Raw genomic sequence first — 15,815 nt, 5'->3', positions numbered from 1 at the left:
TAAAGCCCATTGCATTAGGAAAATAATGATACCTATTTCTCTGACTGTAGTCCTTCATTGTCCATGTTGGTATTAAATAAAGGACCTACAAAATAATTAGCCATGAATGTGCTATTCAATTAATTAATGTGCTTTTACTATTTTGTTTTTGTTTTTTTTTCAGATTGATAATTTTTGACTTTTTTTCTCATTGTAACAGTATTCAAATTATTAATGTAGAAATTTCATAGATAACAGAATCTCAGTAAAGTTTCTTCTCTGGGGAAGAAATCTGGAATTCAGTTTATAGGCTTTCTGAAAAGTTCCAAATCTTCAGAGCTTACCTGTACTTAAACTAACATTACTATAATTTCAATATAAAAGGGAGATAGGTTGATCTGATTTGGAATACTGGGATGTTCTGCAAAGGTACATTCCCAAGGGTGACTAGGCTTGATATTTATTTTTAATATGACTCATTTACAGCCTGCTCACACACATAATCCTGTTTGATGCATTGAGTTAAGAGTAGAAGAAAAATGCATATTAAAACTAAAATATTAAAAGTAGGGGGATAGATTGGGAGTTTGGGATTGACATGTACACACTGCATATTTAAAATAGATAACTAAACAAGGACCTACTGTGTAGCACAGGGAAGTCTGCTCAATACTCTGTAATAATATAAATGGGAAAAGAATTTGAAAAATAATAGATATGTAACTGAACCACTTTGCTATATACCTGTAACTAATACAATATTGTTAATAAATTCTATTCCAATATAAAATAAAAATGTAAAAAAAACCTGAAATATTAAATGTGATATAAAATATTTTATACTTCTCTACATTTAAAATACATAATTGTCATGGAAGCCAAACTACTACTAAGAAAACCCTTACTTGAACTAAAGGTTCAAGATATATGCTTATTCTATTCTAAGTAACAGTAGACATATTTTGAGTGAGAGAGATTTTTGCCTATTTGTTTTGATTGTTGTTTTTACTAAGGAAACTTTAAGCAAAGTCATGGCTTGCAAATTTTTCTCATACTAGGGAACATTGAGAAAAGGAAAGTTATCTCTATCTATCTCTATATCTAAGTATCTTATTTATCTATATACACTGTTTTGCCACAAGAATGCACTGGTCTTAGCAAACACCCTCTTCCTGCAAAACAAGAGATGACTCTACACATGGATATCACCAGATAGTCAATACCGAAATGATATTGATTATATTCTTTGCAGCCAAAGGTGGAAAAGCTCTATATAGTCAGCACAAACAAGACCAGGAGATGTTTGTGGCTGAGACCATTAACTCCTTTTTGCAAAATTAGATCTAAATTGAAGAAAACAGGGAAAACCACTAGGTCATTCAGGTATGACCTAAATTAAATACCTTACTATTATACAGTGGAAGTGAAAAATAGATTCAAAGGATTAGATCTGATAGAGTGCCTGCAGGACTAGAGACGGATGTTCATGACATTGTGCAGAAGGCAGAGATCAAGACCATCCCTAAGAAAAAGAGATTCAAAAAGGCAAAATGGTTGTCATAGGAGGCCTTACAAATAGCTGAGAAAAGAAGAGAAGCTAAAGGCAAAGGAGAAAAAAAAAGATATACCCAAGTGAAGGCAAAGTTCCAAAGAATAGCAAGGAGAGATAAGAAAGCCTTCCTCAGTGATCAATGCAAAGAAATAGAGGAAAACGATAGAAAGGGAAAGACTAGAGATCTCTTCAAAAAATTAGAGATACTCGGTAACAATAACCCTGTATACGAGACAGCAAAAGAGACACTGATGTATAGAACAGTCTTGTGGACTCTGTGGGAGAGGGAGAGGGTGGGAAGATCTGGGAGAATAACATTGAAACATGTAGAATATCATGTATGAAACGAGTCGCCAGTCCAGGTTCGAAGCACGATACTGGATGCTTGGGGCTGGTGCACTGGGACGACCGGGAGGGATGGTATGGGGAGGGAGGAGGGAGGAGGGTTCAGGATGGGGAACAGATGTATACCTGTGGCAGATTCATTTCAATATTCGGCAAAATCAATAAAAAAAAATTAGAGATACCAAGGGAACATTTCATGCAAAGATGGGCACAATAAAGGACAGAAATGGTAGGGACCTAAAAGAAGCAGAAGATACTAAGAAGAAGTGGCAAGATTACACAGAACTATACAAAAAAGATTTTCATGACCCAGATAACCACGATGGTGTGATCACTCAGCTAGAGCCAGACATCCTGGAATGCGAAGTCAAGTGGGCCTTAGGAAGCATCACTCTGAACAAAGCTAGTGGAGGTGATGGAATTCCAGTTGAGCTATTTCTAATCCTAAAAGATGATGCTGTGAAAGTGCTACACTCAGTATGCCAGCAAATTTGGAAAACTCAGCATTGGCCACAGGACTGGAAAAGATCAGTTTTCATTCCAGTCCCAAAGAAGGGCAATGCCAAAGAATGTTCAAACTACTACACAATTGCACTCATCTCACATGCTAGCAAAGTAATGCTCAAAATTCTCCAAGCCAGGCTTCAACAGTACATGAACTGTGAACTTCCAGATGTTCCAGCTGTATTTAGAAAAGACAGAGGAACCAGGGATAAATTGCCAACATCTGTTAGATCATTAAAAAAGCATGAGAAAACCAGAAAAACATCTATTTCTTCTTTATTTATTATGCCAAAGCCTTTGACTGTGTAGGTCATAACAAACTGTGGAAAATTCTTAAAGAGATGGGAATACCAGATGAAATTACCTGCCCCCTGAGAAATCTATATGCAAGTCAAGAAACAACAGTTAGAATCATACATGGAACAACAAACTAGTTCAAAATTGGGAAAGGAGTATGTCAAGGCTGTATATTGTCACCCTGCTTATTTAACTTATACGCAGAGTACATCATGCGAAATGCTGGGCTAGATGAAGCACAAGGTGGAATCAAGATTGCCAGGAGAAATATCAATAACCTCAGATACATAGATGACACTTCCCGTATGGCAGAAATTGAAGAGGAACTAAAGAGCCTCTTGAAAGAGAAAGAGGAGAGTGAAAAAGCTGGCTTAAAACTCAACATTCTAAAAACGAAGAACATGGCATCCAGTCCCATCACTTCATGGCAAATAGATGGGGAAACAATGGAAACAGTGACAGACTTTATGTTTTTGGTCTCCAAAATCACTGCAGATGGTGACTTCAGCCATACAATTAAAAGATGTGTGCTCCTTGGAAGAAAAGCTATGACCAACTTAGACAGCATATTAAAAGCAGAGATATTTGCCGACAAAGGTCTGTCTAGTCAAAGCTACTGGTTTTCCAGTAGTCATATATAGTATGTGAGAGCTGGACTATAAAGAAAGCTGAATGCCGAAGAATTGATGCTTTTGAACTGTGGTGTTGGAGAAGAGTCTTGAGAGTTCCTTGGACTGCAAGGAAATAAAACCAGTCGATCCTAAAGGAAATCAGTCCTGAATATTCATTGGAAGGACTGATACTGAAGCTGAAACTGCAATATTGGCCACGTGATGCAAAGAACTGACTCATTTAAAAAGACCCTGATGCTGAGAAAGATTGAGGGCAGGAGGAGAAAGGGATGACAGAGGATGAAATGGTTGGATGGCATCACTGACTCAATGGACATGAATTTGAACAAGCTCCGAGAGATAGTGAAGGAGAGGGAAGCGCTGCAGTCCATGGGGTTGCAAACAGTCAGACATGACTGTGGGACTGAACAACAGCAACAACATATATATCTATATAAATCTATCTCCCCAGACTGAATTTATTATTATTTATGAATTAAGCTTAAAATTCACATCAATTCCACTATTCAAGACTACATCAAATAAAATAGAAAATCTGATAAATTATTCAGTATATTCATTATAATAAGCCAAAGAATTTTGTATAGAAGAATCTAAATATGTAGGTATAACTGAACTATTTTCTTAGATAATAGTTAAAATAGAGAATCTCCACTAAATTAGCTTGACAGCAAATATATACCTTTCATGTACAAGTTTTTACAAACTCACCTGCTTAGAGCACGTGTAATGGCCTTTTTCATATATTGGCTAGATGGTATCTAAGCACTCTATCACTTGGAAATGTCTTCTACAAATGAATCTTAGTAAAAGAAAGGGCCCCTCCTCCTGCTTCTAAAATTCAAGTGAGAGGACTTAGTTCTTGATATTATAAACTTAGGTTTGGTCAACTGGTCTGGAGTTTGGATCTTGGGTAAATGAAGCAGATATGAGAATATTTAGGCATTACTCAGAGTAGCAGTAGTGGAGCTGAGACTCCAAAGGAGATGACGTATGTCCATGAAAACGTTATCCTTACCTGTAGCATGATCTTACCTGTGTGCTTGGCTATCTATTGGCTGCATTTTCTGTTGCATTTCCTGTATTGATGTCATCCTGTTCTCCAGGTTTTCCATCATTCTGAGAGTTATCCAAGAGTATATGAATTCCTTTTCTGCTCAAACTAGCCAGTCTGTTTCTGTTGTTGGCAACCAAGACTGACAGACTGTGACATGTGACTATACTGGTATCACAGACAAAAAATATTGAGACTCCTTAAAATAAAGTTTTATTTAGATTTGAAAAATGTTTTCAGTTTTTCTGAAAGCCTGAAATTGAAAGAGTTAAATTCACAGGCCTTTGGGGATTTTTTCAAACATCACCAAAACTTTATTCCTGACAATCATAGAAGATCTGACTCTTTATTTTACTGTGAATATTTACAAAGTGGGAAGAGATGGAAAGAATACACAGAAGAACTGTACAAAAAAGATCTTCATGACCCAGATAATCACGATGGTGTGATCACTGACTTAGAGCCAGACATCCTGGAATGTGAAGTCAAGTGAGCCTTAGGAAGCATCACTATGAACAAAGCTAGTGGAGTGATAGAATTCCAGTTGAGCTATTCCAAATCCTGAAAGATGATGCTGTGAAAGTGCTGCACTCTATGCCAGCAAATTTGGAAAACTCAGCAGTGGACACAGGACTGGAAAAGGTCAGTTTTCATTTCAATCCCAAGAAAGGCAATGCCAAAGAATGCTCAAACTACCGTACAATTGCACTCATTTCACACGCTAGTAAAGTAATGCTCAAAATTCTCCAAGCCAGGCTTCAACAATATGTGAACCATGAACTTCCAGATGTTCAAGCTGGTTTTAGAAAAGGAAGAGGAACCAGAGATCAATTGCCAACATCCGCTGGATCTTGGAAAAAGCAAGAGAGTTCCAGAAAAACATCTATTTCTGCTTTATTGACTATGCCAAAGCCTTTGACTGTGTGGATCACAATAAACTGTGGAAAATTCTTCAAGAGATGGGAATACCAGACCACCTGATCTGCCTCTTGAGAAATTTGTATGCAGGTCAGGAAGCAACAGTTAGAACTGGACATAGAACAACAGACTGGTTCCAAATAGGAAAAGGAGTACGTCAAGGCTGTATATTGTCACCCTGCTTATTTAACTTATATGCAGAATACATCATGAGAAACGCTGGACTGGAAGAGACACAAGCTGGAATCAAGATTGCCGGGAGAAATATCCATAACCTCAGATATGCAGATGACACCACTCTTATGGCAGAAAGTGAAGAGGAACTCAAAAGCCTCTTGATGAAAGTGAAAGTGGAGAGTGACAAAGTTGGCTTAAAGCTCAACATTCAGAAAATGAAGATCATGGCATCCGGTCCCATCACTTCATGGGAAATAGATGGGGAAACAGTGGAAACAGCGTCAGACTTTATTTTTTGGGGCTCCAAAATCACTACAGATGATGACTGCAGCCATGAAATTAAAATACGCCTACTCCTTGGAAGGAAAGTTATGGCCAATCTAGATGGCATATTCAAAAGCAGAGACATTACTTTGCCAACAAAGGTTCATCTAGTCAAGGCTATGGTTTTTCCTGTGGTTATATATGGATGTGAGAGTTGGACTGTGAAGAAGGCTGAGCACCGAAGAATTGATGCTTTTGAACTGTGGTGTTGGAGAAGACTCTTGAGAGTCCCTTGGACTGCAAGGAAATCCAACTAGTCCATTCTGAAGGAGATCAGCCCTGGGATTTCTTTGGAAGGAATGATGCTGAAGCTGAAACTCCAGTACTTTGGCCACCTCATGCGAAGTGTTGACTCATTGGAAAAGACTCTGATGCTGGAAGGGATTGGGGGCAAGAGGAGAAGGGGACGACAGAGGATGAGATGGCTGGATGGCATCACTGACTCGATGGACGTGAGTCTGAGTGAACTCCGGGAGTTGGTGATGGACAGGGAGGCCTGGCGTGCTGCGTTTCATGGGGTTGCAAAGAGTCGGACACGACTGAGCGACTGATATGATCTGATCTGAACATATTCAAATTCAGATTTTATTACTAAGAAATTTCTTATGAGAATTCACTATTAACTCTCCACGTCACAGAGCAATGGATGTTTTCTCTCTTTCATTATGTGTGATAAAATGAAATGGTCATATTTTCTTCAGAAAACAGTATGATATAATACCCAAAATCTATTATAGATGAATGTCAATTAAACTTTAAAAGAAATAAGATGAATGACAATTGCAAAATACAGAATAGAAAACTTTATTTGCTTTACCGTATTTAGTAATCTAAGTGTGGAAACTGAAGTCATATTGCAAAGAAAAGGCATTGTTGTTCAATATAGATCTGGGCGGCAGTTTGTACACACACACACACACAGAGTCTTTCTTTGGGAACATTTCCCTATTATTTTTCAGAACAGAAAATACATTGTTAATTTTTCTCTCTCTCTCCCTCCCTCCTCCCTTGCTTCTTCCTCCCTCCATCCTTGTCATGCTCCTCTTTTCCCTCTTTTTTTTCTTCTCCTTCTCTCTTTTTTCAAATTTAAGGTAAGATTGGCCTCCTAGAGAAAGCATTAGAGAAACAGAGACCTTTTGCTCCAGTTTGGTGGTTGTCTTCTAAATATTCAGATTAACTCTATCAGTTAATTCCTTTTAAAAGTCTCTTCAAAGGTTATATAATCACACTTTCTTGTAGAATGAATGCCTGAAAGGATGTGACATGTGAACATTTTGAGTTATCTGACAAAAATTAAATAATGTCTTCTTATTCTAAACTAAGTTGATTTTTAACATATCCATAATCAACAGATGCTAGATTCTTCTTGAAATGATGCTAGCCTGAGATATTAGCTGAGTACCTCAGTGTAAAAATTGAGATCATTATATAAGTTCTTGTGTTACTTGGTGAAAGATGTATTTCCATCACATATTAAACCATAAAGGTTTTGTTAATGTATTGTTACAATTGAATTATGCGAGAATAGAAATTTGTGAACATACATGCAAGTTTGTCTATCTACAAATTGGAAATACACACTTCCAGGAAAAAAATTATTCCAAGTTAAAAAAAAAAAAAAAACCCGTCTTTCTCCTTGTCAACATTTAAAATTATTAGATAGTAAGACTTTCAAAAGCATCATAAACTAGTTACATAGTATCAACAGGAAAAATGTATTTCCAAAAATAAATTTTATTCCCAAAAAAATCTGTTTTTCTCCATATCAGCAATTAAAGCAGGTGCCACCTTCTGATTAATTCAATCACAAGATGTTACTTACACGAAAGTCTTAGCAAATGAAACTTAAACAGAAACTGTTGGCTGCACTGTTGTCATTTCTTCTTCGTTTTTTGAATTATCCAGAACACCACATGGCTGGCTTGGAAGCTTATTTTCCAGATCACTGACAGCAATGTGATTTTGTGTTTGTATGTGTGAGTATGTGCTTTGTTTTGAAAGACATCAGCTTGGAGCAGTTTCAAATCTCTGGCAACAATTTCTTAAGGAGTATGTCATAAATAAGCTATTGACCGCATTTTTGGCCAGGTCACTAGTCAAATGTGTAGTAGGGAGATGTTAAGTTTCAGGGCAACTGCAACCTACATTTATGAAAACTATTTATAAAACTACATTTTAGAAAACTATGTAAGAGTTCTATGGATTCTATTGGGTGCAATTAAGAAAATTGCTCTTTTTATTAGCATATTCCAGTCTGTAAAGAATATTGCTTAAGTCCTTTTTCTAAAATAAGGTCCTGAAATTTTCTCAGGAAATTCCATGTGCTTGGAATATTTGCTTAAGCACAATTCAAACCTGCAGGAAGTTGAAGTATGCTGCATTTGGTGTAAAGTTAGCTTTTTTGAATGTAAAAAAGTCAAAATTAATAAAGAAACTAACAAATTCAAAGTTCCACTGAGGAACATCATGATGCTTTTAGCAATTCACTTGAAATGAAGGAGGAAAACCACCTCCTTTAACATTTTAAAGCTTTGAAAGCCTAATGAACCATGTTACCTCCTGTAGCGTCTACCAAACCAAAATTTGCAAGGACGAGGTTCATTAGCAGTAAGTGGAAGCAGACCATTCAGTTCAATGGTGTCTTGCAGTGTTTTCAACATTACTGTTGTATTTGGTTGAAGAGATATTGCCATCTTAACCGTTACTTCATTCTCCTTATTTTTCATAAAAATTCCTATTATCCCAAGAATTAAATGCTCCTCCCTGCAAATGATAAAAAACTTCTTCTTTTAACAAGTGTTCAAAATATATTCACTTTTCAACAAGGTAGATTATTGAAGAATGTCATCCTTGTTATATTTTAATTGTTTATTTCTCCTCTATATGTACCAAACTATTGGGTATTGGTTTGTGATTAAGGAAGAAAATGAGTAATTAGAATACAGAAAATGTAAAATATTAGATATAGATAATGTGGTTTTATCTGAATCATTACAATAGAGGTTATATTATCAAACCTTAAAATATTGGCAATTCATTTAATTCATGTGCTTTTAAGACTTTTGCATCTCATTATTTTAGGGAAAAAGCTGTGTGCATGAAAAACCCAGGCACTCCTTAGCAAACACCCTTGAAGTTTACCTGGTTCTGATTCTATGGGGACTCCACTTTTCACTGCATTTGAACAATTTTACAAGTTGTAATGATAGCAAGGCAAAGTATATCTTGTCATCCAACACATATATGAGTTCTGTTGGTTAAGGTTACAACTTAATTCTTCTCCTTACTCTGGAAGAATCCAGTTTTGCCTCTATAAACATATTAATTTCAATATTCTTAATCTATAAATATTCCTGTTCTTTGGATTGTCCTTTTATCCCGTTGTAACTTCTTGAAAGTGATAGTCACTCAACCATATCTGACTCTTTGCAACCCCATGGACTATAGCCTGTCAGGTTCCTCTGTCCATGCCATTCTCCAGGCAACAATACTGGAGTAGGTTGCATTCCCTTCTCCACATTATTGTGACCCAGAGATGGAACCCAGATTTGCCGCATCCTTCATTAATGAATTGATGTGTTCATTTTACATGTATGTGAAAGCTTTGCTTTCTGTTTTTTCAGACTAGAGTGACATTTACAGGATCTGCATTATATTTCTATTTTGAAAACAAAATGCAAGTGTATTCCTTAGGTTGTATATAGTTTAATTTCTAAAATTAGAATCTTTCTCTCATTCTCCTGCCCCAGCACAAACAGATGTGCATATAATTAGTATTTTGGCATAAATTGGCTCAAACAACATCGCTTAAGATTAAAATCAGTATTCTATTGTGTATTTTAAAAAATGTGTGTATATATTCTACTCATCATTTCTAAGAATTCTGTTGATTGCAGATGCCTGAGGAATAGTCAGTGGGTTATTCAAAACTTGGTAGGCTTTTGCAAAATGCTATATAAAAAATATACATATGCTTTATGACAAGAGCCTCCATTTGGTGTGATGGGCCTAATATTAGCAAGGGCTATGTGTCCAGTTGCATACCCAAATTTTTAGATGAGATGTATAATGTGATTCATCTTTAAACCACATAACCTCTGGAGGCTTTGGAAAATAAAGGGATGGCATTAAAGGGAAAAAAAATATCTACATGTAAATAAAGTTCCTTGTATATAAATATAAATGTACATATATTTGTTTGTGAAGCTAGTAATGTGGTCATATTTATTTCTAAGGAGGCTCATGGATATTGAAACAAATTGGGAGTATTCTGCATTGCACATTTGGTTCAAATCTGCCACTTAGTAAAAGCATAACCCTCAGCAAGTGACTTAAAATTTCTGAATCTTATTTCATCATCAATGAGACAATAATAATGTTTTAAAGTACATTTAATGTCTGCTAAATTTTGCCATGGTAAAATTCAAGATAGAGATAGCTGTGACACTTCAGAAGTAATTCTAGCTGACACTGCTGTCTCTGAGCTGAGCAGAAATGAGTAGAATTCTTAGACTGAAGGCCTTGGGGGAGTCATGGTAGTCTTAGGAGAACTGTGGGAGGAGCTTTTAGGTAGAAAACTGAAATCTATTCCTTCTTTCTTCCTTTCCAGGAAGAATGCAAAGTATTCATTCATTCATTTGCCAGTTTTTTTTTCTTTTTCTACTATATATGTCAATTTCTAAATATTTTCCATAAATCTGGGATTATTAGGAAAAAGTGCATATGAGTGTGAAGGTGTATGCTTCTTGGAAAGTTCAGGATGAGTACACTGACACTCTGGTGTTTGAATCAAATTACATTATCTTGAATGAATTATTCTTGGAAGTTTTTCTCTTAAAATTTTTAAATTTCTGCCTGCCAGGCAAAAGTAAGTAATTATCTTCCAAGTAGCTGGATGTCATTTTGAAGTATCTGTGTTTTGACCTCTGATATTCAGAGAGAAAAATAGTTCTGCTTCACATGCTAGCTTTCAGAGTCTGAGACTTGATACTTATGTTTCCATGTGATTGTTTGCAGAATAGAAATTACAAAGGGAGAAATAATGAGCCAGAGGGAAAATAAGATGTTTATTTGTGCCTGTTTTTGGTTTTGAAAAGGGAAAGAGATTTGGTAGATATGGTTTTCCCAGAATGGCAATGACACCGATACTGATTCAAAATAGCTTAATGCATCAAGTGTAAATCTTTTTCACAGTTTGTTATTTTATCTACCACATTGTCCCCTTTTAATTGCATGATGAGTATAAATGAACAGATTTGGAAAAGAGAGGTTAAATCATTCATTTGGAGTGGCCCTTGTTTTACACAAATGTTACAGCTGTTACAAACTATGGGCTTTCAGTCAAATCACATTTTGTTTGGAAAGCAAGGTGTTTTTATTGAAATAGTATCTGAATGCCTTGAAGTGGAATATACTCCTTGTTTGATACCCAGCAATCTCATGAAATTGTACTCTCTGCCTAACTTCTATAGGCATTTCCATTTTCAGATGGTTAGTCTGTAAAACCAACGAAATTTCATCATCAGTCTGTGTTGCTTACCGTGATGCATTTTTTCTTCTTCAGGCTAGATGTAGTTCAGCTTGTTAGACCTTTGGGGAAGCAGTAACAGAGGGAATGGCCACAAAATGGATCCTTTTTAAATTGTAGTATCTAACATTTTCATCTTGTGTTGCTTTGGAGTATCTGAGACATGTGAGTGTGGTACAGTGGAAGCAACAGAAAGAAGGGAATAGCAGAAATATGTTTACTATTTCTTCCCTTTTCCCTCAAATTAGTAGAATTTTCAAATGAGTCAAGTACATATTTTAATTGATAAACTGACTTTATATTCACCTATTGGAAACAGTACAACATATTTTACATCAGATTATGAAATATGGATGTTTTACTAAAAGACAGGAAGAGCTTGTTCCAGTCTTTAAAGTAAATACATATTCAAAGGATCTTAAGGCATACCATTTATTCATATTCATATCTATTGAAATACTGTACATCCACATACTTCAATAAATAGTTAAAAACCTGACCTCTTTTTAAATCATTTCTGAATTTCAAAAAACAATTTTTATTGAAAAGATTAAATAGATAACTTTCGGCTGTGTCACAAAGCTAAGCACAATGGATAAATTAACAGTTATTCAGTAAATTTAATCAATATAGATAATCAGCTTTGATAAATTTCTCAGAGTTTTCTGAGTTCACACACTGGGGTATTTATATATATTGTCCTGAATTATCTGGTAATTTTCTCAGTTCTCCAGTCTACTTTCTAGATATAGCTTAAATGTTATGATGAAGCATTAATTTTTCAGCTAAGTTTGAACTCCCCAACAGTGGCTTTAAGTTTGATGTTCTCTCTCTCTCAAATCTTGTAGTGTCCCCGCCATAACACAATACTGTAGTTTGGGCAGTACTTTTCATTATACAATTGCTGCATAATAGTAACTCAATGGTGTAACAGGATTTATGTTTCAAATGGGATCATTGTAAATAAAACATAATTACACCAGTTGCAGTTAAAAGAATGCAAGTGAATTATGTCGACTACCCTAATATTCTGGCTCTTCCCTCCCTCTCAGCCTCTCCTTTCTTCTTCCCTCTTTCCTTCTTTTCCTTCCTTGCTTTTTTTCTTTCCCCTTTACCTTTTCCCCCGTCAGTCTTTTTTCTTTCTACTCTACTTTCTCAACTGCTTTTTCTTTTTTCTTTCTTTGAAAAAAATTCAGGGGCAACAAAAAGAGTCCCACAAATCGAACCTGTAGAAATATAATGCTGAAATGAATAGCTAGAAAAATTGTTATAGATCAAAAGATAAATCAGTTTCATAAAACTGCTATTTTGAAATTGCAACAATCTTGTACAATCAGGACTGATAAAATGGAGTAATCAGACATTTCAAATGTCCATAAATGTAAAATCATCTACTTGAACATTATATGCAATACATTCACACAAAAAAGCAAATACTGTAGCCTTATTTGAACAATATTGAACTCATAAATACTCATGATTTCACTCTGTCCAGGGGCCTAACAACTAGGAATGCTGCTTGATACAGAAAAACATAGTGAATACCTCCTCTATTTAAAAATGTCACTCAAGAAAATCTCTTCTAACATAAAGGCAAATACATATAGCTACTGAGCTATGACTGTACTTCTGTCACATTCTATGGGAAAAACACCAGACTCCACAAATTCGGAATCATGACAACACTTTGAACTAATTATTTGGTTCATCCATAGTTTATACCTCAGTTTACCTCACATTTACCCTACAAACCTTACAAAGAGGAGGTATTTTTACTCTAGGAAAGCGATCACTGTATAATATGCATTCTTGATCTGTTTCTTTCTCCCAAACAATGGTACTGATGGTTAACACTTCTGTGGTAGCACCACTATTTCTAGTAAGTAGATTATTATGGAGTGTGCCACTTTAAAGCTGCAATACACACAAAAAATATTTTGTAGTTTACTCACCAATTCCACAAAAAGATTTTGAAAAGCAAATCAATAATAATCAAAGTTAAAATGTCATATGTGGTTTTTGTAAAAACCTTTCTTAGTGTATCAGTCAAAATAACATAATAAATTATTACAGTCAATTTAATAGCATTGTGCCATATCATTGTCATTTTGTGGAAATGTTGTATATATATGCCTCCTCATTTAGGATTCACATTTCTAATTAAAATAGATTTATGGTATACTTTGGGACAAAATTTTACTTATATTTTACTTATCTACATTAGATATCTTAAATATCTTGTTTCTAACTATATTAGCAGGTGTTGTTATAACTTGCAAAAGGGAACTATTTGCAGAAATTTCTCTAGGGATAGTAAAATTGGTAACTTTATCAAACTTGCAAATGGCTTTCAAGGCTATGGTCTGTCTTTAGTAAAGAGTAAACCATTGAACTATTCTTGTAATATAATACTTGTAGAATAACAGCATTTTCCTTCAAAAATGTAGTTTTCATTCCTTGTGATAGAAATAATTTAAAATCCATGATAATTTAGCAATTAATTTATTTTAAGATATTCTTCATCACTAATGGCTTGTCTTCATTTGAACACATCTTACATATATCATGTAAGAAATAAAGCATTTTTTTTTTTCATTTTAGCTTTGCTTGTTTAAGCTGACATGGCTATAGAGAAAGATTCAACCACAGAATTAGTTATTTCAGGGATTGATCTGCTGCATACTAGGATGGAATATTTGTTATATTTTGGAGCATTTTTGTACAACATGTATGCCAAACTATCAACTGAGTAATGTTTTCAGCTGGAAAATATGCAAAATGCTCCTGTCCACAGGAACACTATATCTAGCATACCAACTTATTTGCCACAGAACCAAATTAATTTTGAACGTTTACCATCTCATTTAATGTTAGGTAATTGGACTTTGTGTCCTTTCTGACAAACTACCTTAAAAATTTTGGCTTGTAATAGTGAAAGGAAAAGATGCTGTATTGCCAGACAATTTTGGATGGACTGTGCTATCATTTTAAAGGGAATTATTTCCCAAAGTGGATCTAACATTTAGCTACAACTAAAGAAATCATACAGTGGATTTACCTGTACTATATTAGTTAAATTGTCTTCATCACAAAGCTGAGCTATCGTGGGGCAAAATTCTCAAAACCCTATTGGTAATGAGGGAAGAGATTTTTACAATTTGATAGCTCCTTTGTTCTTTAGAGACAGGATATAGTTAGTATTAACTTTATCATTGTGGTTTATTTTTGCTTTCAAGTTATAGAATTTGGCAAAAACATTTTATTAGTTGGAGATGAAGAGAAAATTATTTTATGAAGGCACACCCATGCTGAACTTACAGGAAAGAGAAGCAGAGCTGCACAGCCAGTTATATTACAAGGATCATTCCTGAAACCTGAATATCATGCGAGCAGAAAAATCTAGATATGTTATATTTTGAAGAAATGATCTGAAGGCAATATTATTTGCTTTTTTATCAAAAAAGAAAAAAAATGCATCTTTGTAAATGTGGTTTGACTCTTATTGAAACAGGGAAATGAATGCTTGTATTGCAGCCTTAAAGAATCACATATTCACTGCAATATTCGTTTTTTTTGTAAACTACAGCCTGCAACCTAGCAGACCATGACTGAATGCTTTTGAAAAGTTGTAGATTACAAACATGAAATCACAATTAATATCCTCTAAAAGTAATTTCAGAGCTTTCACGTCTTAAAAAAAGGACAATGTGTACTGCTTCACAAGGTAATGTAGCTAATCAAAAAAAGAGTAGAATTAAAGTATTTACATAATGAGCAATTCTACAGAAGGCGATCATCCCCATGTAAGCACTGCTGATTATATCCCACGCTGCTTTTAACAAACTGTACCAGATTGGATCCAGCCATCAGCACTTTCAGAGAATCCTTAAAAGCCTTTTATGGGTCTTTATATTTATTGTAGAATGGCATTCTTCAGGTAGAATAAGCTGGTGAAAGAGGACAGTGTCAACACAAGGTACCAGCAGGAGAAAAGAACGTCAGCGCTCCCGGTAATTCCGTACTGGGCTGTACTTGGAGCTGGAAAGAAATGGAAAAGAATAAATCAAAATCTAATTTGTGTCTTTCAAGATCTTAACAATAATCAAAAGCAGCTGGGTGTTCTGGGGAAAAAACTAGCACTGGAGTCAGACAGATTTTAGATTCACATCTGGTTCTGCTGTATGACAATGTGTGGCCTATTCTACTAACCTCTCTGATCTTCAATTTTCTCAAGAACAAAATAGAAACAATAAAATCCACCTGGCAGGACTGCAGTGAGAATTTGAGATAGAGCACATGTAGCACATTGCATTAGACTGGACATAAGTACTCAGCAAATATCAGCTAACATTTTTTATCTTATATGCATTGTAACTATTTCTAATAGTGGACAATATTCATTTATGTATATATTTAAAAATTTTTTATTGAGATATAGTTGAACTATAACAGTGTGTAAGTCTAAGGTGTACAACAGTGTAGATTTGATACACTTGTATATTGCAA

The 15,815-nt window shown here is 35.0% G+C and overlaps 1 protein-coding gene across 2 annotated transcripts in view; it reads right to left on the bottom strand.

The window, feature by feature from the left end:
- Positions 1-10,824: 10,824 nt before the first annotated feature.
- Positions 10,825-15,815, bottom strand: part of NEGR1 (neuronal growth regulator 1) — a 1,040,964-nt gene continuing 1,035,973 nt past the window's right edge. For both annotated transcript variants that reach the window (XM_070786319.1, XM_019957265.2), the window contains one exon: positions 10,825-15,347. In XM_070786319.1, the coding sequence (XP_070642420.1) occupies positions 15,223-15,347 (125 nt within the window). In that variant the 3' untranslated portion in view covers positions 10,825-15,222. The remainder of the gene's footprint in view (positions 15,348-15,815) is intronic.

The sequence above is a fragment of the Bos indicus genome, chromosome 3 (assembly GCF_029378745.1).
Source record: "Bos indicus isolate NIAB-ARS_2022 breed Sahiwal x Tharparkar chromosome 3, NIAB-ARS_B.indTharparkar_mat_pri_1.0, whole genome shotgun sequence".
NCBI classification, from domain to species: Eukaryota; Metazoa; Chordata; class Mammalia; order Artiodactyla; family Bovidae; genus Bos; species Bos indicus.
Note: the sequence above shows the minus strand (reverse complement) of the source record. Positions and strands in the feature narration are given on the sequence as shown.